The sequence below is a fragment of the Ceratotherium simum genome, chromosome 1, assembly GCF_057802395.1.
Source record: "Ceratotherium simum simum isolate JZ-2026a chromosome 1, ASM5780239v1, whole genome shotgun sequence".
NCBI classification, from domain to species: domain Eukaryota; kingdom Metazoa; phylum Chordata; class Mammalia; order Perissodactyla; family Rhinocerotidae; genus Ceratotherium; species Ceratotherium simum.
Genome location: NC_141900.1, coordinates 7384668 through 7410190, shown reverse-complemented (window position 1 = coordinate 7410190; position 25523 = coordinate 7384668). Strand labels below are relative to the sequence as shown.

The 25523-nt window shown below is 44.3% G+C and overlaps 1 protein-coding gene across 6 annotated transcripts in view; it reads left to right on the top strand.

The window, feature by feature from the left end:
• Positions 1–12356: 12356 nt before the first annotated feature.
• The window catches only part of COBL (cordon-bleu WH2 repeat protein), a 286849-nt gene continuing 273682 nt past the window's right edge, over positions 12357–25523 (top strand). For 4 of the 6 annotated variants that reach the window (XM_087433415.1, XM_087433307.1, XM_087433242.1 and 1 more), the window contains exon 1: positions 12357–12569. In XM_087433415.1, coding sequence (XP_087289541.1) covers positions 12529–12569 — 41 coding nt within the window. In that variant the 5' untranslated portion in view covers positions 12357–12528. The remainder of the gene's footprint in view (positions 12570–25523) is intronic. The other 2 variants (XM_087433180.1, XM_087433114.1) reach the window with 1 other exon arrangement.

The following is a 25523-nucleotide window of genomic DNA, read 5'->3' as shown; positions in this document are numbered from 1 at the left end:
TGCATGCTTCCGGCCCCTGGGAGTTGGATGGTGGTCTCTGGTGGAAGTTAAGGAACTAAGAAGTACATGAAGCAGGAAGGCTCCCCCAAAAAGGCATGTTACTGCTAATCACCATCAGGAAACAAAATACTAATAGAGTAAATTACTACCTTCTCACTCGCACTGCCTCTGTTTTAGTTTCTGGTGCCTCGAGGCCCGGCTGCCTTTCCATCACTTCAAGCGCAGCTTGTCAGGTGGGAGGCCCTGCCCACCCTGCCCCCATCCATAGATGAAAATGGGTGAGTCCTATGTTCACTTTATACTATTGGTGGCATAGTAAGTCATGCTCCTTGGTGTGGTGAGCGCTTTGGGGCTGCTGCGCTCAGCAGGATTGCTGTTTTCTCCTCTTTAGAGAGAGGATGGCTACAGCAGGCCAGGCAGAGGCACAGAGCCAGCCAGAATCAGAGTCTTCTCATTCTTCTCAGAATCACTTGGTGCTTTCATGAATTATGCAAATACGGGACAAGCAGGTCCCTTTGGCCGGAGGGGTGACAATGGCGAGAACTGTTGTGCTTTGTATGGCTTCAATTCATTATCTCAGCCTACTTGGAGCAGAGCTGGGGATGAGCCCCTCTGTTCTGGAATCCAGGAATTCGTCCTGTCCTGGTGCCCCAGGGTCTGTATGTGTCTGGGAAGAGGCCCTGAAGGTTACTAGACAGAACTGCAGCCTGGGAAGTACAAAGGCCACCATCCCAACCAAATGTCCCTCAGAGAAACTGCAGCCCAGCTGGAATCAGCCTGCCTCAGAGGCCCTGCAAAGCGAGTGGGACTGTGGGCACCCTCACTTCTGTACAAGTTGGTGACGACCAGTCATGGCATCGATGGGCTCCAGATCCCTCTGAGGTTGATGCTGAGGGAAATCTGATCTCCCACTCCCGTTTATCCCCTGGGATTCTGGGATAATTCAACAGGGTTGGGTGCCTCAAGATGGAGAGAGTTGACTTGCTGCCAGTGAGGCATGTGATGCTCAAGTGATGAATTGGAGAAACAAAAGGAATATGTGCAGAGGAGTAAACATTCCAGAGGTTACCTGCATGTGAGAGATTTGTTAACTCAGGTGAATTTTTAACCTGGAAGTGTGGGAAGGAGCTATTTCTGCACAATTTCAGCATGCCTGTTTGTGTTGGCACCTGCCCTCTCTGAGAACCCTCTTTTCATCTTTGCTTTTCTTTCAATGAGTGAAACAAAAGAAAAGAAAATGACATTGCAAAATGGAACACAATAGCCCTGTGGCATTCAGTGGTCTGGTATTCTATTCTGCTTTTTCACTTTAAAGAAGCCCAGAAGTCCCTGGCAAGGAGGAAAGTGGGATTTGCTGTGCAGAGGTGAGAGCCACACAGGGGATTCCTTGGCTCGTGAGGTTGCCCCATTCCTCCAGCAGCTGTACCTCAACTCAGTCACGGTGTTTCGGACTTAGTAGGCAATATGCAGCTGCTCTCGGGAGTAAGGAAAGGTGTGTTCATATCTGTTGTTCGTGTGTGGAAACTTGCCAATTCAATTGTGAACTTTTGTCATGAAGGCATGCATGAGAAGCAGAGGCTTCTGTCCTGAAATATCATTCTAGAGAAAGCCAGAAACCTTTACCAACATCTCCATCATTATGAATCTGCAGATACTTGAAGGTGCCAGAAAATATTTCCAGAGAACATGTTTGTTATATAGGTGAAGTTTCCTATGCTATAAAAGCCTGAAAACAAAAATAATGTTCAACTAACACCCAACATCAGAGCACCTAAATACATAAAGCAAATACTAACAGAACTAAAAGCAGAAGTAAACAGCAATACAATAATAGCTGAGGACTTTAATAGCCCACTTGCAACAATGGATAGATCATTCAGACAGAGAATCAATAAGGAAAGAGTGGATTTGAACAAGACTATAGACCAAATAGCCCTAACAGACATATACAAAACATTCCATCCATCAGCAGCAGAATACACATTCTTTTGAAGTGCACATGGAACATTTTCTAGAATAGATTACATGTTAGGCCTCAAAACAAGTCTCAGCAAATTCAAAAAGTTAGAAATTATATCAAATATCTTTTCTGACCACAATGGAATGAAAGTAGAAATCAGTAATGGGAAGAAAGCTGGAAAACTGACAAATTCATGAAATTAAACAACACAGTCCCAAACAACCAATGAATCAAAGAAGAAATTAATGGAGAAATTAAAATGAAAATGGAAACACAACATACCAAAACTGATGAAATGCAGCAAAAGCAGTGTTAAGAGGGAAGCTGATAGTGATAAATGCATAAGAAAAAGAAAGATCTCAAATAAACAATCTAACTTTCCACCTCAAGGAATTAGAAAAAAAAGAACAAACTAAGCCCAAAATTAGCAGAAGAAAGGGAAAAAATACAGACTAAAGGAGAAATAAATTAAAAACATAATAGGAAAACAATAGAAAAGGTTAACAAAACCAAGAGTTGGTTCCTTGAAAAGATAAAAAAAAATTGATAAATCTTTAGCTAGACTAAAGAAAAAAAAGAGAAGACCCAAATAAATAAAACTATAAATGAAAGAGGAGACATTACAACTGATACCACAGAAATACATAGGATCATGAAACTACTATGAACAATTATATGCCAACAAATTGGACAACCTAGAAGAAATGGAGACATTCCTAGTAACATATAACCTACCAAGACTGAATCATGAAAAAATAGAAAATCCATGCAGACCAATAATGAGTAAGAAGATTGAATCAGTAATCAAAAACCTCCCAACTAAGGAAAGACTGGACCAAACGGTTTCACTGGTGATTTCTACTGAACATTTAAAGAAGAATTAACTCCAATCCTTCTCAAACATTTCCAAAAATTGAAGAGGAGAGAACCCTCCCAAACTCACTTTACAAGGCCAGCATTACATGATACCAAAGCCAGATAAGGACACTACAAGAAAAGAAAACTACAGGCCAATATCCCTGATGAATACAGATGCAAAAATTCTCAAAGGAATACTAGCAAACCGAATTCAACAGCACATTAAAAGGATCTTACTTCATGATCAAATGGGATTTGCCCCTGGTATGCAAAGCTGGTTCAACATATGCAAATCAATAAATGTAATATATCACATTAATAGAATGAAAGATAAAAATCACATGATCACCATAGATGTGGGAAAAGCATTTGACAAAATTCAATGCCCATTTATGATTAAAAACTCTCAACAAAGTGGGTATAGAAAGGACATACCTCAACATGATAAAGGCCATATATGACAAGCCTACAACTAACATCATACTCCATGGTGAAAGACGAAAGCATCCCTCTAAGATCAGGAACAAGACAAGTGTGCCCACTCTCACCACTCGTATTCAACATAGGACTGGAAATCCTATCCAGAGAAATCAGGCTAAAAAAGAAGCAAAAGGCATCCATATCACAAAGGAAGAAGTAAAATTGTCTCTGTTCACAGATGGCATGATCATAATTATATATAGAAAATTCTAAAGACTCCACCAAAAAACTGTTAGAACTATAAACAAATTCAGTAAATTTGCAGGACACAAAACCAACATACAAAAATCAGTTGCATTTCTACACACTAACAACAAAACATCTGAAAAAGAAATAAAAAATACAAACCCATTTACAACAACATCAAAAACTGTAAAATACTTAGGAATAAATGTAAGGAGGTGAAAGATCTGTATACTGAAAATTATAAGACATTTATGAAAGAAATAGAAGACGACACAAATAATAGAAAGATATCCAGTGTTCATGGATTGGAAGAATTAATATTGTTAAAATGTTTATACTACCCAAAGTAATCTACAGATTCAACGCAATCCCTATCAAAATTCCAATGGCATTTTTTACAGAAATAGAAAAAACAATCCTAAAATTTGTATGGAACAACAAAAGATCTCCAATAGCCAAAGCAATTCTGAGAAAGAAGAACAAAGCTGGAGGCATCACACCTCCTGATTTAAAACTATATTATAAAACTACAGTAATCAAAATGGTATGGTATTAACATAAAAACAGACACATAGATCAGTGGAACAGAATCAAGAGCCGAGAAATAAACCCTTGCACGTATGGTCAACTAATATTTGACAAGGGATCCAGGAATACTCAGTGGAAAAAAGACAGTCTCTTCAGTAAATTGTGCTGGGGAAAATGGATATTCACATACAAAAGAATGAAACCGGACCCTTATCTTACAGCACTCAAAAAAGATTAACTTGAAATGTATTAAAGACTTAAATATAAGACCTGAACCATAAAAATCCTAGAAGAAAACATAGGGAAAATCTCCTTGACATTGGCCTTGGTAATGATTTTTTTCGGCTATGACACCAAAGGCACAAACAAGTGAGACTACATCAAACTAAAAGCTTCTGCACAGCAAAAGAAATGATCAACAAAATGAAAAGGTAACCTCCGGAATAGGAGAATATATTTGCAAACCACACATCTGATAAGGGATTAATACCCAAAATATATGAAAAACTCAACTCAATAGCAAAAAAACAAATAATCCGATTTAAAAATGGGCAAAGGATTTGAATAGACATTTTTCCAAAGAAGATATTCCAATGGCCAACAGGTACATGAAAAGATGCTCAACATCACTAATCATTCAGGGAAATGCAAATCAAAACCACAATGAGATATCACCTCACACCTGTTAGAAGGGCTACTGCCAAAAAGACAAGAGATAACAACTGCTGGTGAGGGTGTGGAGAAAAGGGAACCCTTGTACACTATTGGTGAGAAAGTAAATTAGTGTAGCCACTATGGAAAACAGTATGGAGATTCCTCAAAAAGTTTAAAATAGAGCTACTGTATGATCCAGCAATCCCACTTCTGGAGATATAGCCAAAGGAAGTGAAATAACTATTTCAAAGAGATATCTGCACCCCTATGTTCATTGTAGCACTATTTACAATAGCCAAGACATGGAAACAACCTAAGTGTCCACTGATGAATGAATGGATAAAAGAAGATGTATATATGAATATTGTTCAGCCATAAAAGAGAAGGAAATCCTGCCATTTGTGACAACATGGATGAACTTTGAAGGCATTATGTTAAGTATAATAAATTAGACAGAGAAAGACAAATACCCTATGGTCTCACTTATATGTGGAATCTAAAACCTCCAAACTCATAGAGACAGAGAACAGATTGGTAGTTTCCAGAGGTGGGGGTGGGAGAAATGGGTGAAGGTGGTTAAAGGGTCCCAACTTCCAGTTATTTGAGGAATAAGTCCTGGGGATGTAATGTACGGCATGGTGACTATAGTTAACAACGCTGTATTGTATGTTTGAAAATTCTAAGAGAATAGATCTTGAAAAAGTCCTCATCACAGAAAAAAATTGTAACTGTGAGGTGATGGATGTGTTAACTAACCTTATTGTGATAACCATTTTGCATATATACATATATCAGTCATTATGTTGTTCACCTTTTAAATTTACACAAAGTTGCATGTCATTCATATCTCAATAAAGCTGTAAAATAAAAAAATAACGATAATGCCCCACTCTGGTAGCAAGTGAGAATGTTCCTGTCTCTGTCCCTTTACCCTTCAGAAACCTCAAGCCACTGATAGCTCTGGGACTCCCCCAAGGGTGTTCTTGTACTGTACAGATTAGTACTCTCGTGTGCCTGGCAGCGTCCCTGGGCCCTCTCCTACAGCTCTCTGTCCCTCCTCGCTGCTGTTGCCACGTCTGCTGGTGCCAACAGTCACCCTGCTGCTAGGACCTTCTTTCGCACTGTACCACAAAGGGCTGTGGCTCAGATGCCACTGCCTTTTGGACCTGCTGAGGCCACAAGCATCTCTGTAGGTCTGGACCTGGTCATAGTCTTGAGCATGACACCACGTGAGGCTCTGAACCCCTCACCCCACTTATGACATACTGTTCATCCTTGAGCTACTCCTGTGTTTCTCCACTCTCTATCCTTAGGACAAGCTCCTTCTAAGAGGCTCCTCAGTTCCTTATGAGCTGTGACCCCTGGCAGCCTACCCCTCTGTCCATGCCACATGCCCGGATCGGCCTGATGCTCAAAGTAAACACAGAATACGTGTCAGTTGAGAGTCCTCCTAAGTACTAAATGTTTAGGAACACAAGAATACAGAACCTATTCCTTCCTCTTTCTTCTCCTTGGTAAATGTAACCCAAAGACTCACTAAAAAGATGAAATTATCATTTTGGGAAAGAGGCCGTGGGTTGGCACAACAAATCACCAATATTCAAAACCATATATCAAAAATTTAGAATTATAGTTATATTTCATCAGCTGAATGCCTCCACTTTTTTTGAACCATGTTAGATAATAGAGCTTTTAATAGGCAGAGCAGTATGAAGGAATATGGAATGCTGTTAACTCCAGTTTTCATTTTTGGAATGATATCAGAACTGAATGAAACTGAACAAGCATAAAGGATATAGTCTCATTTGTAGACTAGTATGTTCTGTACCTTCAGCTGTCTTAAAGCCAGGCAAGTTCTCAAAGGCAAAATCGTTTATCAAGACAGAACACACATTGGCCCAGGTCAGAAAAGCCTCTTTAGTCAAAACTCCAAGGATGCGTGTTATGAAGAGGCTCATATTTCCAGAAAACACTGCAAGGAATCCTAAACCCAATTGCATAATCCTTGCGTGGGCTGAGGATGTACGTGCAATGTTACATAAGTTTACCGGCTGATGATCTCGGCAGAGAGGTGAAGAGATGCTTCCCCTTGACAGCGAAAGATGGCAAAGCACAGCTCTTAGTGTGATCTCATCAGGAGAAAACTGGTGACAGCTGCTGGCTAAAATAAAAGCTTGATGACAAAGGGGCAGGATAGCCAGACCTACACATTCTCTCCATTTGCTGCTTGGCAGTGAGTTCAGCACACATTTGCTGACAAATACTTAGTGCCGGAACTGCTTCTGTGTTGAATGATTCATAGAACTAAGTGCTGGGCAGAGACTAAAGCAGTCGTGTTTGCATAACGGCGAAGAATATGGGTTCTTGGGTAAGGTGGCCTGGTCCTTCATCTCTAAAATGGGGCAACAATAGTACCTATCTTTTGGGTTACTTTAAACATCAGATGATTGTTATGGATAAAGAGTTTAACATAGTGCTTGGCATCTAGTAACTGTCCTTAAATATTAACTATTAATGTAGTTAATAATATAGTCAGCACATATTTATTGTCTATTAGGCACATGAAGTTGATTGTTACAATTATTATTAAAGAGAGGAAAATAAAAAGAGATATATGTCTTCTGGTAGGTGCTGGAGGGTGGTCCAAAAGAAATGAACCAGGACTGGAGGGCGGGGCTGATTCAGCTCACAGACTTGTGATTTTGAGATCTAGCATATATGAACCTTTCCCAGAGACCTCACCCAGGAACCACCCAGAACCAACCACCTCATACTCTACTCTGTTATGGTCCCATGCCATCTCTCTTCGTTCCTGATCTGGCTCCTTTTCCACTGAGGGCCTCTCGGGTTTGGAGGTAGTAGGGCTCTGACCCTCCCCCACCTGACAGTGGTTTCAGGATTCCTGGGAATCAGAACCCTCTCCCGCATGTGCTCCTCAGTCACTAATAACTGACACCACTTTGTGGACTCCACCCCTTGGACTAATGTCTGATGACTATTCAAATAGAATTAGAAGGAGCAACAGATTAAGCTACAATCAGTTATTTTTAAGAGCTTCTAGTCAAAGAACTGTGCATGGAATGAGAGGGGTTGAGGCTCTGAGGACAATCTACACTACTTCCCAATTTTTCCTGTGTTGGGCCTCCCCATAAATTACCACTTTGGAAAAAATACACTGCAATTAAAAAAATAAAAAGATTAATAGTCTATAATACTCTACATAATAGACCTTTGATTCAGCAAAGATTTCTTAGATATGATACCAAAAGTACAAGCAACAAAAGAAAAAATAGATTAATTGAACTTCATCAAAGGTAAAAAATTTTATGCTTCAAAAGACACCATCAAGAGCGTGAAAGAATAACCCACAGTATGGGAGAAAATATTTGTAAATCATATATATGATAAGGGACTTGTGCACAGAATATATAAAGAACTCTCACAACTCAAAAATATAAAGACAAATAACCTAATTTTCAAAATGGGCAAAGGACTTGAATAACATTTCTCCAAAGAAGACACACAAATAGCAAAAAGCACATGAAAAGTTGCTCAACAGTCATTACGGAAAAGCAAAGCAAAACCACAATGAGATACCACTTCACATCTACTAGGATGGCTATAATGAAAGAGAGACAATAACAAGTATTGACCAGGATGTGGGGAAACTAGAACCCTCACACATTTCTGGTGGGATTGGAAAATGATACAATGACTTTGGAAAAACAGTTTGGCAGTTTCTCAAAGGGTTAAATGTGGAATTACCACATGACCCAGCAATTCCACTCTTAGCTATTTACAAAATAGAAATGAAAACACATGTCCACACAAAAACTTGTCTATGAATGTTCATAGCAGACTATTCATAATAGACAAAAAGTGAAAGCCACTTAAATGTTCATCAGTTGATGAATGTATGAACAAAATGCAATGGAATAATATTTGGCCACAGAAAGGAATGAAGTCCTGGCACATGCAACAACTTGGGTGAACCTTGACAACATCATGCTAAGTCAAAGAAGCCAGATTTCTTTCTGAAGGCCACATTATTATATGATTGCATTTATATAAAAGATCCGGAATAGGTGAATCCATAGAGACATAAAGACTGGTGGTCGCCAGGGGGTGAGGTGAAGCAGGAATAGGGAGAAGACACTAAGAGATACAGGGTTTATGTTTGGGGGTGATCAAAATGTTCTGAAACTAGATAATGGTGATGGCTGTGCAACGTTATGTATGACCACAGAATCGTACACTTGAAAGAGGTGAATTTTATGGTATGTGAATTATATTTCAAGAAAAATAAAGGACTCTACATTAATGTTTCTTTGAGTTACTACTGTCAGTTAATGATCACATATAAAATATGTCCTGTTTAAATAACTTACCGTCCTAACAAAAAGTTATTATATCCTTGCCTGAAACAAACGAGGATGTAACAGGGAGAGAGTGAGCTCTGGTGCCTCTTCCTCTTATAAGGACACTCGTCCTGTAGCATGGAGGCCCCACTCTTATAACTTCATTGAACCTTAATTACCTCCTAAAGGCCCTGTCTCCAAATATAGTCCCAATGGGGTTTAAGGTTTCAAACTACCAATTTTGGGGGGGCACAATTCACTTTTTGGTCCATTCAAAATAAATATCCACTTTGGTATCTAAATATGTAATGATCATATGGTATGCTTTTTTTTTTTTTTTTTTAATATACTTAAAATTGTATAATCAGGCCTGGCAAAACCTGGATCTGCCCCTGATTATTCTCATTTTACAGAGGAGGAAGCTAAAGCTTAGAGAGAAGTGATTCACTCCATAATTCTGCAAGTGAGTGGAGGATCAAGCCTGAGGCTAGCATGTTTGACCCTAAACCTCAGTACTCAAAGTGTGGTCCTGAGTCAGCAGCTTCTGCAGCGCTGGGAGCTTGTTAGAAATGCAAACTGTCAGGTCCTGCCCTGGACCCACTGGATCAGAATCCTCATTTTAACAAGATCCCCAGAAGTGTCTTGTGCATGTTCAAGTTTAGGAAGCACTGCTGTAAGCTAGGCTGCCTCCACTGGTGAGATCTTTAATATGCATTCTTCCTTTCCTTACAGGACAGCTAGAGTAACCCCCCAGGTGTCAGGCACCCCACCTCACTGCAAGGGGAATGAGGGCTCAAGGGGTGTGGGGCACCAAGGGGCTGTTGCAGCCCAGGTAGGCCTGCCAAAAGGAAAGGTGGGGTCTGCAAGGAGAGGCAGGAGCAAAGGAGGGGCACAGGGTCAGAGCAAGAAAAGAATGTCCCTAAAGTGGCCTCACACTCTGGTTCTCAGCAACAGTGACGGCTCCTGCTCCTTGGGTCAAGAGCTGACAGCATGGGAGTCCAGAGCTGCAGCCAGGGCTGGCCAGTGACAGCTGGCACAAAGACACGAAGCATGGTGTGCTGGGACACAGAGCAGGCACTCAGCCATGCTCTGTGGATGAAAAGGGCAAAGGTTCAGCTTTCATGCAATACGTAGGAAGGCAAGACCTGGGCCGGGGCAGTGGCGTCCTGGAGCCAGGCCCCACGTCTCTAACCGTGAGTCCACTGCCTTCATGACGGTAGCACGAGATGGGCCAAGGTGGGAGCATTTACACCACAAAAATTGCTCCTGGGTTACAGGTGGCCTGCAAGCTGGACTTCTTAGTGGGGTCTAGGCCCACAATCCCTAATCTAGTTCAGGGTTTTGGCCCCTCCCAAGCTGCTCTTTCCCACGTGATGTCTACAGCAAGATGCAGCTGCTGAGATCCCGAGAAGGATCCCCCGATACAACACCTAGAGTTGGGTAGAAAAAGTTGTCGAGATTCATTCATTTAGTGTACTCTTCGTTCATGGAGCCCCGACTCCACCCTGCCAGGCACTATCCTAGATGCTGGGGGTTCAGTGATGAATAAGACAAACACCCAATACTCACTGAAATCACATTCTAGGGCAGGGACAGATGACAAGCTCATGGACAAAATGTACACTGAATATGATGTGTACTTACATAGTGCTTATATTCCATTGATATATAATGCATACACCCATTCTTATCTACATGTTTATATAAATATAGATGAAATTTATACAGCCATGCGTTGCTTAGTGATGGAGATACATTCTGAGAAACATGTTGTTAGGGGATTTCATCATTGTGCAAACATTATAGAGTGTACTTACACAAACCTAGGTGGTACAGCCTACTACTCAGCTAGTCTCTATGGCACTAATCTTATAGGACCACCGGCGTACATGTGGTCCGACGTTGACCAAAACCTCCTTCTGCAGCACATGACTGTATAGGCATTCAAACATACAAGCAACCCTTTATTTAAAAATGTAAACAAACATAAATATAGACATTTCTTTATAAACATAAACTTTTAAGTACAGATAAATAGTAACATACATGTACAGAGTGATAAATACTCAAAACAAAAATAAAGCAGGACAAGGGAGCAGTAACCCTGTGGGAGAGCATCCCAGCCACAGGCCCTGAGGCGGGAAAGCGCTGGCTCATTTGGAGAATGGAGGGGTGGGGTGCGCTGCAGTGCGGTGAGCTCGAGGGCCAGGTGGAACCGGATTCTGGGTGGGCGCCAAGGCCTTGCCAGCAGTGGCAAGGAATTTGCATTCTGTATCTAGACTGGTCTCTCCTCTGTTAATCAGAAAGTTGGGGACCCGCGGGAGAAAGGCTTAGGCAGGCCTCTGGATACCTCACCCAAGTATAGGGTCCCAAGACATGTGATCAGAGCGCTGATCACTCTGCAGGCTCAAGTGACGCTGTGTCTTATAGGGCTTTTTTTATTCTAGTCGTCTGAACCACATGAAGTTGTCATTTTTCTAGGTCAGACTTGCACGCAAACCCAAACCTCTTTTGTTGCTTTGGGGGTGGGTTAGGAGTGTGGGGGTGCAGTTCCAGCCGACGAGGGCCCTTGGGCTGACTCGCTCTGCCAGTATGAGCTGCCTCTGCCGGCATTTGCCCGACGGCCCGCACTGGAAGCCATCGCGGGGCTGTGCAGCCGCAGTGCCCACTAGAGCAGCTCGGCAAACTTGCGTGCTTCCAGCTAGAGCTCTTGTTAGTACTGCGAGCCCCGCTCCAGCCCCCACTGTTTCGGACTCCCTAGGACTGGATGGGGTCCCGAATCCGCATTTCTAACAAGTTCCCAGCTGCCGCTAGCCAGGGACCCACTTTGAGACCTGCCGCACTAGATAACTGTTGCATGGATGAAGGTTCTCTTGGGTTCCAGCGCAGAGAGCGACACCCGTCACTCACTTCTCATTCTCCAACTTCAGTCTTCCCCCACTGGTCCGCCACCTCGCCCTTGCCGGGCGTCACCGCTGCCAGGTGGTTCCTGCTCGCGAAGCTCTTCCCCGCAGCGGTGGGGCGGGCACTTCAGGACCCCCACCTCACTCAGAGAGGGGCGCACTCTTTCCTGGGTGGAAGCCCCGGAGAGAAGCCCCGGGGAGTCGCCCCGGGGTGGCGAGGGGCAGTCGCCCGGGGCCCAGGTGCCGCCCGACCCCTTTCCCGCACGCGCGCCGCGGGCCGCGCTCGGCAGCCGCGCGGCGGCGGGCGGGGGCGGTGCTCCGGTGGGCGCGGCGGAGCCAGCCCGGGCGGGGGCGCGGCGCACCTTGCTCCCGGCGCCCCCGCCCCGCGCCGCGCCAGCCCCTCCCCGCGCGGCCTGTGCTCCCGCCTGCCCGGGCCGGTTCCAGCCCCTTCCGTCCTCTCGGCCCCGCGGCTGTCCTCCGCCGGCCCCGCGTGGGAGGACGATGGGTCAGCGCGGAAAAAGCGAATGAGGGCGGCGGCGGCGGCAGCGCGCGCCTGACTCGGCCGGGCCCGAGCCGCCCGCGCCCCCCGCCTGCCGGCTCCATGGACTCGCCGCGCGCCTCGGCGGCTAAGCCCCCCACCGGGTAAGAGGGCAGGCGGCCGGGCAGGGCGCGGCCGGGGGCTCCTCTCGGCTCCAACGCCGGCGCCCGCACCGCGCGCGCTCGGGGCCGGGGCGCGGGCAGCGGCGCGCGCTCGGGGCAAGGGTGCCCCTCTTTGGCCCGCGGGCCCGCGCCCTGCCGGGGAAGGGGGTTGTGTACTTTGTGCGCCCGGGTCGTTGCCCAGGTAACAGTGTCAGGCCGAGGCCGGAGCATTTTTCGCGTGGCTGTGTTTGTGCGCGCGCGCCTCTTTTTGGGGTCCCCGCGGGCAGAGCCCCCATCCAGCTCGGAGTCTTCCTCAGCCACCTCTGAGTGCTCGCCCTGGGGGAGTGGGAATATGGTGGGAGACCCGGCCTCGGACTCCAGCTCTGTCACTGACTTGCCCCGTGCCCCCCGAGTACCAGTCAGGTCACCCCGCACCGGGGAACGGTACCTCGCCCCACCGTCCACTCTTGCCCGCAATGTGAAGGGGAGGTTCCGGGACCTCGAAGACGCCTGGGTCCCGCGGTCTCGTAAGGGTTGTGTAGAGGGCACAGCCCGGGAGGTTTTCATGACAACTGCTCCCCCACCCCGGCTTTCATTTTCGGGGTTCCCCCGCACAGTATACAGGGCGCGGGGTGGGCCCGGGCCCGGGGTGGAGGTCCCAGCATCGCCCAAAGTCCAGGATTCCATCCCCGCCTGCGCGGTTCTGCCTTTGCCCAAACCTTTCCGGTGTCTGTTTTCCATCCCCACACCTTGCGTGTAGGGATTACATGTCACATTCACATTTTACTCGCAGAAAGAGTAACTTTGCTAATACGAGAATAACAATCCTGCCCTTTAACCGGATACGGAGCCAGAGTTTGAACCTTGCACAACCCAACCAGGCCGCGTCGCCTCCGCGCAGCGGGGTCGCGCGCGGTCCTTGCGGACGCTGTGCCTTTCTGGCGGCGCTCGGCGGACCTGCGAGCTCTCTCGCTGGCCTGGAGCAAATGTGTTATGAGTCTTGCAAATGGAATGAGTGGCCGGGGTGGGCCCTGCACCTGCTTATCGAGTGGGCCCACTTTCCGCTATAGCAACTGGTCTCGAAAGACGCAGCTTTGGGGACAACTAATCTCTTCTCTTTGCAGTCGTGTCCCACTGACTCACCCGGCTCTTGTGCCCTTAGGCCGCTGTGTTGCCGAAGTCTGCAAAAAGGTTTTCAAACTGACTTTTATTTTTTTTAAACTCTCCCTTTAATGCCAGGAAAAAGTGAGCCAGGTTAGCAAATCAGATAATCCCGAAGCTGAGGAATTCTAAAAAGAACTCTTTTTTTCTTTGCAGTGCGCTTAGTGCTGGTGATGTAAGTCCGTTTGAACAAACACATTCTCCAAAAAGAAAATACATGTGGGAAATCCCTTTTCATGGTAATGGACATCCCAAAATGACATAGGGAAATGGGTAACAGAATTAACTTTGAATCTGTCACTTTCGTAGCCTATTTAATGAGCCTTTTTAAGGAGACTGAATCGTTTTGTCCCTACCACCTTATAAATATATATGAAGTAGAGGATGTTTAAGAGGCCAGCACAACTGGATCCAAAAAGTGTTTGTAAAATCCTTTAAAGGAATCTGATTATGGAAGTGAGATGGTGAACCCGGAGGCTGGGCGCTGTGTGTACCCAGCCTGGCAGGGCGGAGGCGAGAGGGAGGGCCAGGCTCTGGTTCTTCACAGCGCCTGCAGGGCTCTGGTCGACTTTCACATCTGAGTCCCACGGGGAAGCTAAGCATTTTTACTATGGATATGATAACAAAACATGAAATTGTCATTGCTGATGCATTTGGTTCTTTCCCCACACTCACATTCAGAGCGTCTAATCTGCTTCTTGGAGCGTCTTTGTCCAAGAAATGTAGACATGTTGTTTTTGACTTCTGTTATTCCCAATTATTTTATTATTTGTCATTTGTTTTAGTACCTTTAGTGAAGAGACATTAAGAAAATATCAATGTGCTTATATTTTCCAGACAAGAATTACATGTTTAATATTAAGTAAGCTATTGTGTGTTAAAATCAGAGGAGAGAAATGGTCTTGGGTTTTTTGAAAATTTTATATAATTTAGGTATATTGCTTGCCTACCAGAAAGGATAGGTATGGATGTGAAATTTCTGGCTTTGGTACGTTGTTGGTTGCAATCATGTTCTGTTGGTTCTTCACTGAAGTTACCATTCTCTCTTCTCTGACCTGTTCCTCTGTTGCTTGAGAAGGAGGCAGTGCTTGCCACATGCTCCAGGGAAATTTGATTTCCTTCTGATACTGCAACAATTTGTTATCAAATCAAACTTTCAGGGAGCTATCACTTTTCTACATGACAGCAGAGAACTGATGTGATGAATTTCTTGTTGTCGTTGTTGAAGGAACCTACCACTTATTCTTGTGCTGTGTAGAAATGGGCTGGACAGGGAACGATGAATTAAGGAGGTTTCATGTTATAAAATAAAGTCTACAGCGTCCCTTGTTGAGGGTTACTGAAGGGATAGAGAGGTTAGTGAATTTACATTCACTGATCGTGTGTCTGACTAAATTATTAATAGACAGTTATTAGTTATCTTTGTTGAGAACACGAGAATATGTTTTTAATTGGATTGAAATTGTATGTTTTTGTTAGTAATTTCCGTAAAACAATGACTTATAACTAAATTAGCTGTCTGGGAAAAATATTCTTTAGGAAGGAGGACGTGCAAAAACTAACAAGTCAGACTTGGTGTGACTTTTAAGGCATTTTAGAGCTCAGTTGAAGTGCAATTAATAGAATACTCTAGAATACAAATAAAGGCAAATTGCCTTTTGGTGAAGTTTTAAAATATATTTAAGTCCACTTAAGATAAACTTTAAATTTATCTGTTTGCTTTTAATTTATCTGTTTGAGTATTTGTGAGATCCATCCCAGTAGTCCGTTGTTATGGAACATGGGGTTAAATTTCCCATCGGACCCTATTTGAAAAAGAGATAGAAGGTTTGGGGTTTGGCAGGATACTGGTTAATTTTTCTTTCTATGGAGGAAACACATATTTCTGTAGAATAGAAGAGTCTCCAGTGACATGAAATGTCAAACCAGCTGGTACCTTTGATCAATGGCTGCTTTCAGGCACTATGTTTATGTAAAAATCAGTGGCCGTGTGCTAATCAATTTCGTCAAAATGTGAGCTTCGTGTAGACGTAGCTGGCATTCATTTCTTTGCATAAATTTGTATTTATTAATCAAGTTGTTAGAACCAGAGATAATTTTTAAAAAATTAATTGAAGCGGGTAATTTGAGCTACACTAGTCCTGTCAGCTCTCGACATAATATAAAGTATAGGAGGCCTGCTACTCTTGACAGTAAACATGGCCTGCCACAGTGACATTTCCTATTGCCGCTCTCACAAGCATACAAATATTAATGAAATATTAACAAGTGTACACCATAATAAGAAGTTTAGTTTTATAGGCCTTTTTTTTAAAGGTTTTTTTAAGCTTTTGGCTGACATGTTAGAGAATGTTTTTACATTCTTTAAAATGATAGCTTGTATATCATTTGTTACATTAAACTTTTCCCATTTAATTAGAGCTATGTTTTTAAAAGATGTTACTTCTAAGCTATTCTTTATGTTGGCAATTCATTAAAGAATGTAAAAGTTAGGTATTGTTGGATGTAAAGTGGAATTTTATACTTTTGTAATTATAATTTTCCTTAATAAATTGGAGGAGTTGGACATTTGCCTGTCACAAGATGAAAAAATCTTAGAGGATTTTAAATATTTTTCAGTGGTTGTGTAAGGATGATGAAACTAAATTATGATTAAATTTGGTCTAAAGATAGTTGTACAACGTTGGGTCTCTCCTGTCTCCAGCAACGGCAGCCCGCAGCCCCTCCTCTGTTCTCTGCAGGACCTTCCCCAGGCCCAGGCAGAGCCAGTTGTTACCAGGTAGGCCCAGGCAGAGTGACAGCCCGTGTACATGCAGGCCTGGGGTCAGTGGCCTCTTGAATTTGGGACCTGGGAAGTGAAGTCATAATTTGTGTGCACCCAAGAGTGTTTCCAGAATCATTAAGAAAACAATGATTATAGGCTCTATTTACACACCATAATAAGTAGTTTAGGTTTTTTGGCCTATTGTGCTTTGTTATTAAATTTATGATTAAATTTCATTTTGCAATTGATTAGAAGATTTAAACAGTGAGTAGACATACTTGATACCAAAGGAGTGTTTAGATCCAGGATGTGCCAATTTACAATATAGGAACACTTGGTCCTGGTTTAGACTTGAACTAAGTAAAAATATTTAGTAGAGAGTTAATGTGTTTATTATGTGATATTTCCCTACATCTGTTCATTTTCTCCCTATCCACGTTTAATTATGGGGTCTGTGGATTTTATGTGTTGGTTAATTTTAGTTATGCGTTTTTTCAGTTACTTTGTACTGTAACAGAACATGGATTTGATCTTTCATGACCCACTGAAAACTTTTATATGTCTTCATCTGTGTACTTTTTCTCTACTTAAAATATTTAATATTGATTTGTATTACTGATATATTGATCATATGCCTTCTTTATTTTATGATTTTCATTTATTTAAGTGAATTTAAATTCTAGCCCCCACCCCCTTCCCATTTTATACCTTTGCTTCCTCATTTGCACCTTGTCACTCAAGCGGTTGCTGTTGAGGCCACCTGCTGGCTTTCAGCGCCTGACTTGATGGCAGCGTTGTGCTGTATCACTTGTCCTTCATGTTGCCGTGGTTCTTTATTTTTTGCATGTCTCTTCCTGTAGGAGTATTAAACTTTTTTCTCATGTATACTTTATATGGTTTCATTTGCTTTTGACAAAGCTAATGATGGTAATTATTTTCAGGACCTAATGGGATTTAATCTAGACTAGATTCTGCTGTTTTCTCTGGTAAGACAAAATCACAATGGGTCTCCAACAATATCTGTATTTCTTACTGTCTGTCTCAGGGATGGTCCCCATCCCTCTGAGCAATCTGGTGAGCTGTTGCTTGCTGGACCATGTCTTCTGTAGGTCAAGTCCCATTAGAATAAATTCCACAGCCAAAACATTTCTATTGAAAAAAGGAAAAAAAGAAAAAGCTTTTCAAGCAACTGTTAAAATGTATTTTATTTTGCTACATTTCATTAGATAGATTCCCAGACTGCAAAGGCTTTTGCACAAACACTTTTATACATCCATTCCCCACCTCCACCAAAGCAAATAATGCCTTTTTAAGAGACACTGATTGTTTTAGATAGATCATTTGAAATCCTTATCCCTTCTTAAAAAGAATGGCACAAATCCCCAAAGATGAGCCAGGTAAATCAGGAGTCCGGTTCATCCATCTCCCTCCTTCTTTCTCACCCAATTGTCCAAGAACCCAGATGAGGAACCGTTGTCTTAGGGACGCTCTCCCCTTCCTCCAGGCAGCAGGCTCTCCTTTCTCTGTGGACGCCCATGGACTTGCTCGCACGGCTCTGCGCACAGAGGAGAGGGCAGTGGCTTCCTGGGCCTGGCAGCGTATCTTTCCCTAATCTGGAATGCCTTCTCTTCTGCTTGGGCCTTAATCCTGTCTGACTCTCTCTTATCAAAGGCAGGTAGGCAGGCTTAGTGGAAAGAACACTGGCTCAGGAATAAGAAGACTTGAGTCTGGTGAGAGTTGTGCACGATTCCCGTTTCCCTTCTGAGCTGAGCCTGCAGCCCGTCCCTGCGTGGCTCCTGCCCATCTCCTGGCCCAGCGCTGTCCGACACAACTTTCAGTGAGGACGAAAATGCTCTGTGTCTGTGTCCAGTACGGGACTGCACAGCTCCAGCTTCTCCTCGTGTCACTGTTCCTGTGTCCTGTCTGAGCCAGATGGCCCCCGTTTTCTCCTGCTTCCTCCCCTGGCTCTGGGCTTCTCGTCTCCTTGCCCAGAGTGACTCCTGCTCCTCTACCAGCTGCAGCTTCCTCCTCTGGTCTCGGAGGGATGAGCTCTGACGTCTGTCTCTCCTCCGCCACTGGTTCCCGTGTTGGAACCGTCAGATGGGATTAGGATTTTCCATTTACTTGTCTCTGACCTGATGAATTCTGGGCTCCTTGGAGGCAGGGATGTCCCTCGAGATCTCGTGGCACAGGATGTGACACACGGCGAGAAGTCGGTAAATGAGCTCTGCCTCCCACGTCGGTGGAGGGTCCTGGGTGAGATGATCAAGGCTCACGTGAGCTCTCAAATCCTGTGATTCGAAGTCTTCCCAGAAGTTCTAAATCCTTCTTTTAAAAAAATTGACTTTTTTAAAACTGCCGCTTAGCTTTGTTTCTGCCAGACTATATGACAACAGACAGATCAGTTGTCACTGAAATATTTCAGACTGATACGCTCTGACTTGGCTTGCCAGCTGTGTAGTCCTGTTCTTTGCAGACCTGGAAGGTGTTAGATGTCTTATTTTGAGGAACATAAAGTGGCCCTATTAGACAACCCAGAGTGATAGTGGCTTCAAGAGGAGATAATTTTCTCTCTCCCTTATGTAAAAGTCTGCGTCAATAGTCCAGGGCTGGTATTGAGGTTTGCTGTGGTCTGAGTGTCTGTGTCCCCCCAAAATTCATATGTTGAAATCCTAACCCCCAAGGTGATGGTATTAGGAGGTGGGCCTTTTTTTTTGGGAGGTGGTTAGGTCATGAGGGCACAGCCCTCATGAATGGCATTAGTGCTCTTATAAGAGACCCCAGCAAGTTCTCTAGTCCCTTCTACCATGTGAGGACACAGCAAGAAGTCTGCAACCAGCAGAGAGCCCTCACCCGACCCTGCTGACCTCCTGATCCTGGCCTCCCGGCCCCCAGAACTGTGGGAAATAAATGTCTGTTGTTTCTAAGCCACCCAGTCTGCGGCATTTTGTTATAGCAGCCCAAATGGACTAAGATAAGGTGTCAAATCAGCAGGGACCTGCTTCCTCCTATCTTGTCCATCTGCCTTGGCCAGTGCGCGGCCTCCTTCTGCTCCAGCCCAGCTTGAGGAGGGGGAGACAGAAGGGGGACGTGCCCTTTACTTTTAGGGTCTGACCCACCAGTTGCACATATCTTTTCACTCATGTTCATTGACCCAATCTTTGTTTTTTATTGTGGTAAAATATACGTAACGTAACATTTACCATTTTAATCATTTTTAACTGTACAATTCTGGGCATTAAGTATATTCACATTGTTGTACAACCATCACCCCCACTCATCTCCAGAATTTTTTTAATCTTCCCAAACTGAAACTCTGCCCCCGTTAAACAGTAACTCCCCACTCCCCCTCCACCTAGCCACGGGCACCCACCCTTCTACTTTCTGTCTCTATGAATTTGACTCCTCTAGAGACCTCAGATAAGTGAAATTATATAGTATTTGTCTTTTTGTGACCAGTTTATTTCACTTAGCATAATGTCCTCAAGGTTCATCCATGTTGTAGCATGTGTCAGAATTTCCTTCCTTTTTAAGGCTGAATAATATTCCATAATGTGTATTTACTACATTTTGTTTATCTATTCATTCATTGGTGGACACGTAGTTTTCTTCTACCTTTTGGCTGTTGTGAATAATACTACTACGAACATGGGTATACAAATGTCTGTCCCTGTTTTTGCTCCTTTCCGATATATACCCAGAAGTAGGATTGATGGATCATTGGTAGTTCTGTGTTTAATTTTTTAAATTCCATACTGTTTTCCACAGAGGCTATCCCATTTTACATTCCCACCAACTGTGCTCAAGGGCTCCAGTTCTCTACATCCTCGCCATTGGCCCAGTCTTAATCACTTGGCCATTAAAAGTCTTCGAGGAAGAGGGAACAGGGAGCTTCCAGCAGTCTTTGCTGACGTGGTCATATCTCTAACTCTGTGCGGGCTGGGAGGAGCTTCGCATTAGAGGGCAGACTGGGTAGGTGACCTCGCTCCTCTTCCTTCCTCCAGGATCCTGGAGACCCCAGGTTTCTTTGGAATGGGCGCCCCTGGCCTCTGCTGGACAACGCATGCTCAGTTTGCTCTGGGTGTCACTCACAGGAACTGGGGCAGGCTCTGTAGTGTGGCCGTGGTCGGCTTGACGCAGGGCCTGATTGGCAGCTGGCATCTCTGGATGGCAGTCTCTGACCAGTCTCTTGGTGTCCTGAGCACAGAGAAGGTAGAGGAGATGCCTCCACCCTGCTCCTATCCAGGAGAGCTCTGATGCACAGGGCCGGTGTGGACTGGGCCTTTTGTTCTGCACCAGATCAGGGCACCGACATTTTTTCTTTTTATGATGTCTCTGTTCTTGTCATGCATGCCTTGCCAACTTTTGCTTGTTCAGAATGGGCTATAGCCTGGAGAAGTGGAGAGGGAAGAGGATTGCAGGGCCTGGGCCGTCAGAATGGCTGCTGTGGGCAAATCAGGGTTTCTGCCTCACTGCTGGCCTGGGGAGCCAAGCGGGTTGGAGAGAGAGCTGGCCCGAGGTCACAAGAAGGGCCTGCAAACATTTGTCTCAGCCAGAGCCTGTGCTCTGCGTGGCCTCGGAGGACGGAAGAAGAGAAATGCTGGATGTATCCACTCTACAGTTACGTGTAAATAGCTTGAACAATTACATACTTAGGTAGCAAACCAAGGTTAGGAAACTTGATAGGAAAACAGGCTGTGAATGTGCATGAGTGTGTTTGAGTGTGTGAGAATGTGTGAGTGTGTGAATGAGTCTAAGTGTGTGTGTGTGTGTACATACATATGTAAGGGGGAGAGTGAAGTTTAAGCTGACAGCACTTGGCAAAGCAGCAGATTCCCAAATCAGATTCTGGCAGTTTTTTCAAACCTAATGTTTTGGGATTTAAATTTAAAAATAGCTTAGGTGGGAGTGATAATACAAGAGTGTATACTTTTGTTCATGTGGCTAATTTTTGAGACTTAAATATAGTTTTGTTGGCTGGAGCCCTATTAATTAAGATCAAAATCCGCTAATGTTCAGTAAACAAACCATTAGGTTGGAAAGAGACTGATGTGCTGTGGCCAGAATCTAGACATTTGCCACCGAGAGAGAGTAGCTCCTTGCCAAGCTTCCCCGTGTGTCTGTCTGCCCGCCCGCCCTTCTGTCTTGCTGTCTATAATTATCATGTAGAATTGGTCTTGAGTAGAATTGAAAACTTTGTCCCTCCTACTTTGCATCTAAACCACTTCTTCCATCATGGTGATGACCAGTGTCCTGACAACATGACACGCAGGAAGAGTGAAGTGTAGACTCCTGCAAGAGCTGGGTCACCAAGTTAGGTTTAAAGGTGTCCACTGGGTCACGAAGCCTGAGTGTTTCTCACGCCTTCGCCCCCTAAGTCCCTCCCGGCCATCGCTGCTCAGATGGGCTGGGTTGGTTCTGCTGCAGGGACCCCTACTTGAGGAACACGTCCTGAATAAGTTAGTGTGTGAAGGTCACAACAGTCAGAAAAGTTAGGAAAGCCAGCTTGGAAACTAGATTAATTTAAATTGAAATAGACTTCAATTTGGAATGTTTCCTTCTTATTCATCAATTTTTTTTCCTTACCATAGTGTTTCACATTTTTGGAATGATGAATTTTTGGTTATAAATTTTTCTAAAAGAAGGAAACAAAAATGTTCTTCACAAGGACTGGCCTTATTTCAGCGTTTTAGTCATCTGTGATAATGGTATTTTCCAGCTGACGGGAGAGTCGTTGCCTGCCCTGCACCGGGAGGGGGATCCGCCCTCGGCCTCCACAGTTGGCAGCAATCATCGTGTCTCCAGTTTGTGGGTCAGATTGTCACATGACTGAAGCCCCCAGTCCAGTGTTCTGCTCCTCATCCTGTGGTCATCCCACCGCACGACATAGAAGCCTGGGACACAGTTTCCAAAGTTCTGTTTGCTGAATCCAGTCTCTGGCTTCTGCAGGGCAGCTGGTGGTCCTGATCAGCTGCGTTTCTCAAGGGCATTTTTCTGAAGACACAGTCACTTGCATCCACGTGGCTTCTTCCTTGTATGGGAGACTCGTGATGTTACGTTTGATGTAACAGTGGTAATGCATTTCTAGATTTCTAATGCATTGTAGACTCTGGAGACTCTTAGATGCGATTTTGCTTTTTGAAAGAGATATGTGGGATGTGATAGGAGAGGACCAAACCCAGCTGTTGTGGAGCACAGTTAACGTGTGTGTGACTTAATATGAAGCAGTGAATGCAGCCTTCTTGTCTTGCCCAGCAAGATGGTCTGCCTTGATCCTGGCTTATGAATTAATAAATGTTTCAAAGCCTCACCTTTATCCTGGACGTTGACTCAGCTTGCTGCGTCTTGTGCTGATAGATTTAATGAAAGCACAGAGTTCTTTGCACAATAAATGAGCTTCCATCAAAGTAGAAACTACACAGACCCAATCTCACAAATTTGCTCGTTGTTTTTCTTGTAGGTAATTTTGGCCAGACCTTGGTCCGAACTATAAGAGTCTCACCAATGAGCCGGTGACCATTCAACTTACTTCCCCCTGTGGGTGGGTGGGCTCCTTGGACAGGGTGCTTCAAGGGTTAATGACTTCCATCTCTGAACCCCCAGCAGAGAGGAGCTGAGAGGAAAGAGAGGCCCGAGGGTGGCCCTTGGCTGGAGTACCCAAGGTAGTCTGTGGTTCTGGTGTTGCTTGTCCTCGTCTACACAGCTGACACTGAGGGACCTTGAAGGTGGAAAAGACCACCACGGCCATCAAGCAGAACTTACTAAGCGCCCACTTGGCACCCAGTTGGGAACTTTTTAGTGTCATGAAGGTCCCACGCACACATGTCCTTAGCTCACCGAGGGTCTGTGCAAGCATCCCTCAATCTGTTTTCTTCTTCTTTTTTTAAAAACTCGTGTTTAGTCACTTGCACAAAAATACTTTATCCCTCCTGATGATGTTTTACTTAACCTATGTGGAATCCTCTCCTTCTGTCAGTTATAGCTGATTGTTACAAATGACCTAGCAAAGTTGGAAGAATGTACCTTTTGTCTCTTTATTTTAACTGTTGGTCTGTGGAAAACATCGCTTTTTAGATGGGGCATCTGAATGGCAACCCCAGAGGAAAATTATATGTTTGAAATGTTTTCTTGCTGTTTACTTCTCGTTTTCTGAGTTTAAAATTATACGGTACTGTTATGTCACGGTTAGACTTTAACTGACAAGGTTAACTTGAAGTAATGGATGACTCGTTTTTAGACTGGGCTGGCTGTAATAATATACTCGTGTGTGCGGTAGGGGTACACACTTCACTTTCATAACGTTTTTACTTAGATTGGGTGGTGTTTTTATGATGCTAAATATTCATTGGCATTAAAAGGTGTTTTCATTTATTTTATACATGCGAAAGTGACATGTCATTGGGAAAAAAGATTTTCCACCAGGTTTCACTTGTGTCCCTTTTTCTCTCGTCCGAGTGAAGTGGAGACCACCCCTTGCTCTGCATGTGGGGCCCGGCGTTGGAGTGCTGGGGGATTTTGCATGAGGAACACAGCGGTTTGCAGCCATCTGGTCACTTCCATGGTGAGGATGTCGATATACAGAATGGTGGGCGGGAAGACAAGGCCTTCAAGTCCCTGTCTGCCACTTGAGGCTGTGTGACCACCTCATCCCTCAGTCCCCTCAGGACTAAGATGGAGATGCTTCTAACAACCTGCGACTGGAGTTTGGTGTCCTGACTGTGGGCCAGTGAAGGGTTTTGGAGGAGGACTTTGCTTTGAACCTGGGCCGTGTCCAGCATCATTGCGTGATATTCTTTACCCATTAAAGAGAATATAAAATAAATATCTGAGTTCAGTGTTGGACACAGTCTGCGATTTGTGACGTATGTTCTATCAGCCACTCTGCAGACTACTCACAGCAAAATAATATCATAGGATGATTTCTTTAAAACATATGTTTGGGTATTAGATAAAATACTGAGCAGTCTGTAGATCCACTGGAAAAGTGTCAGGAAAGGAATACTCATCCAAACAGAACAGCTCAGAGGACGTTTACACATCCCCTGTTGAGTTAGATTGTTAGACAGCCTAAATTTTGGTAAGTCTGTGTTTGTCACAGGAAAGAACTAAGAGCTTAGTCAATCCCCCACCCCAAGCACGTTAACTGGATAGAAATAGGTAGTCAATATTTGTTCCTTTGACAAACTCACTCTTTTTTTTTTTTTTTTTCTTTTTTTAAAGATTTTTTATTTATTCAGTTTTTCCCCCCAAAGCCCCAGTAGATAGCTGTACGTCATAGGTTCACATCCTTCTAGTTGCTGTACTTGGGACTCGGCCTCGAGTTGGACGGAGAAGTGGTGCCTCGGGGCGCTCCCGGGATCCGAACCCAGGCCGCCAGCATCAGAGCGCGCGCACTTAACCGCTAAGCCACGGGGCCGGCCCTGACAAACTCACTCTTAAAATGACTCCATTTTTTGCTAAAGGAAAATGATGATGATTGATGCTGAACCTGCCTGTTCCTGCTGCTCCTTCAGCCCGGGAGGGGTGGGGGTGCCGCCCCCACCTCCCCCAACCTGTGCCCCCACTGTGTACATCAAAGCAGGTGCACACACTGACCTCGTTAAGGGGTGGATGATGGACTTTCCAGTCCACGATCGACCACATCTCGTGTCTCCAGGTTTTATGAAAGGGCACACACTGTTTCTATATCTCTGCTCTCTGCAAGCAAATGTGAAAGCATAAACCTGAAATTATGGTCTTCTGTGTTAACTTTGTAATGAGGCTTGGGAAAACATCAATTTGTTTTTATATTTTAAAACATTCTAATTTGTGAGGTATAAGTTTTTATCGCAGTGATGGAAACAGTAGCTTATTCTAAGACTACAGTCCTGTGAGTGGTGTATTGTTGTCATAGTTGCAGCATTACGTTGGGAAAATTGAGCCAATGATTTAGCACGTGCCAGAAAGTGAGTCACCACGACCGCCTGGTGGGGTGGCTGATACATCTGGGACACTCTCTGATAACCGCGCTCTGTGCCCGTGTCATGTCTTCT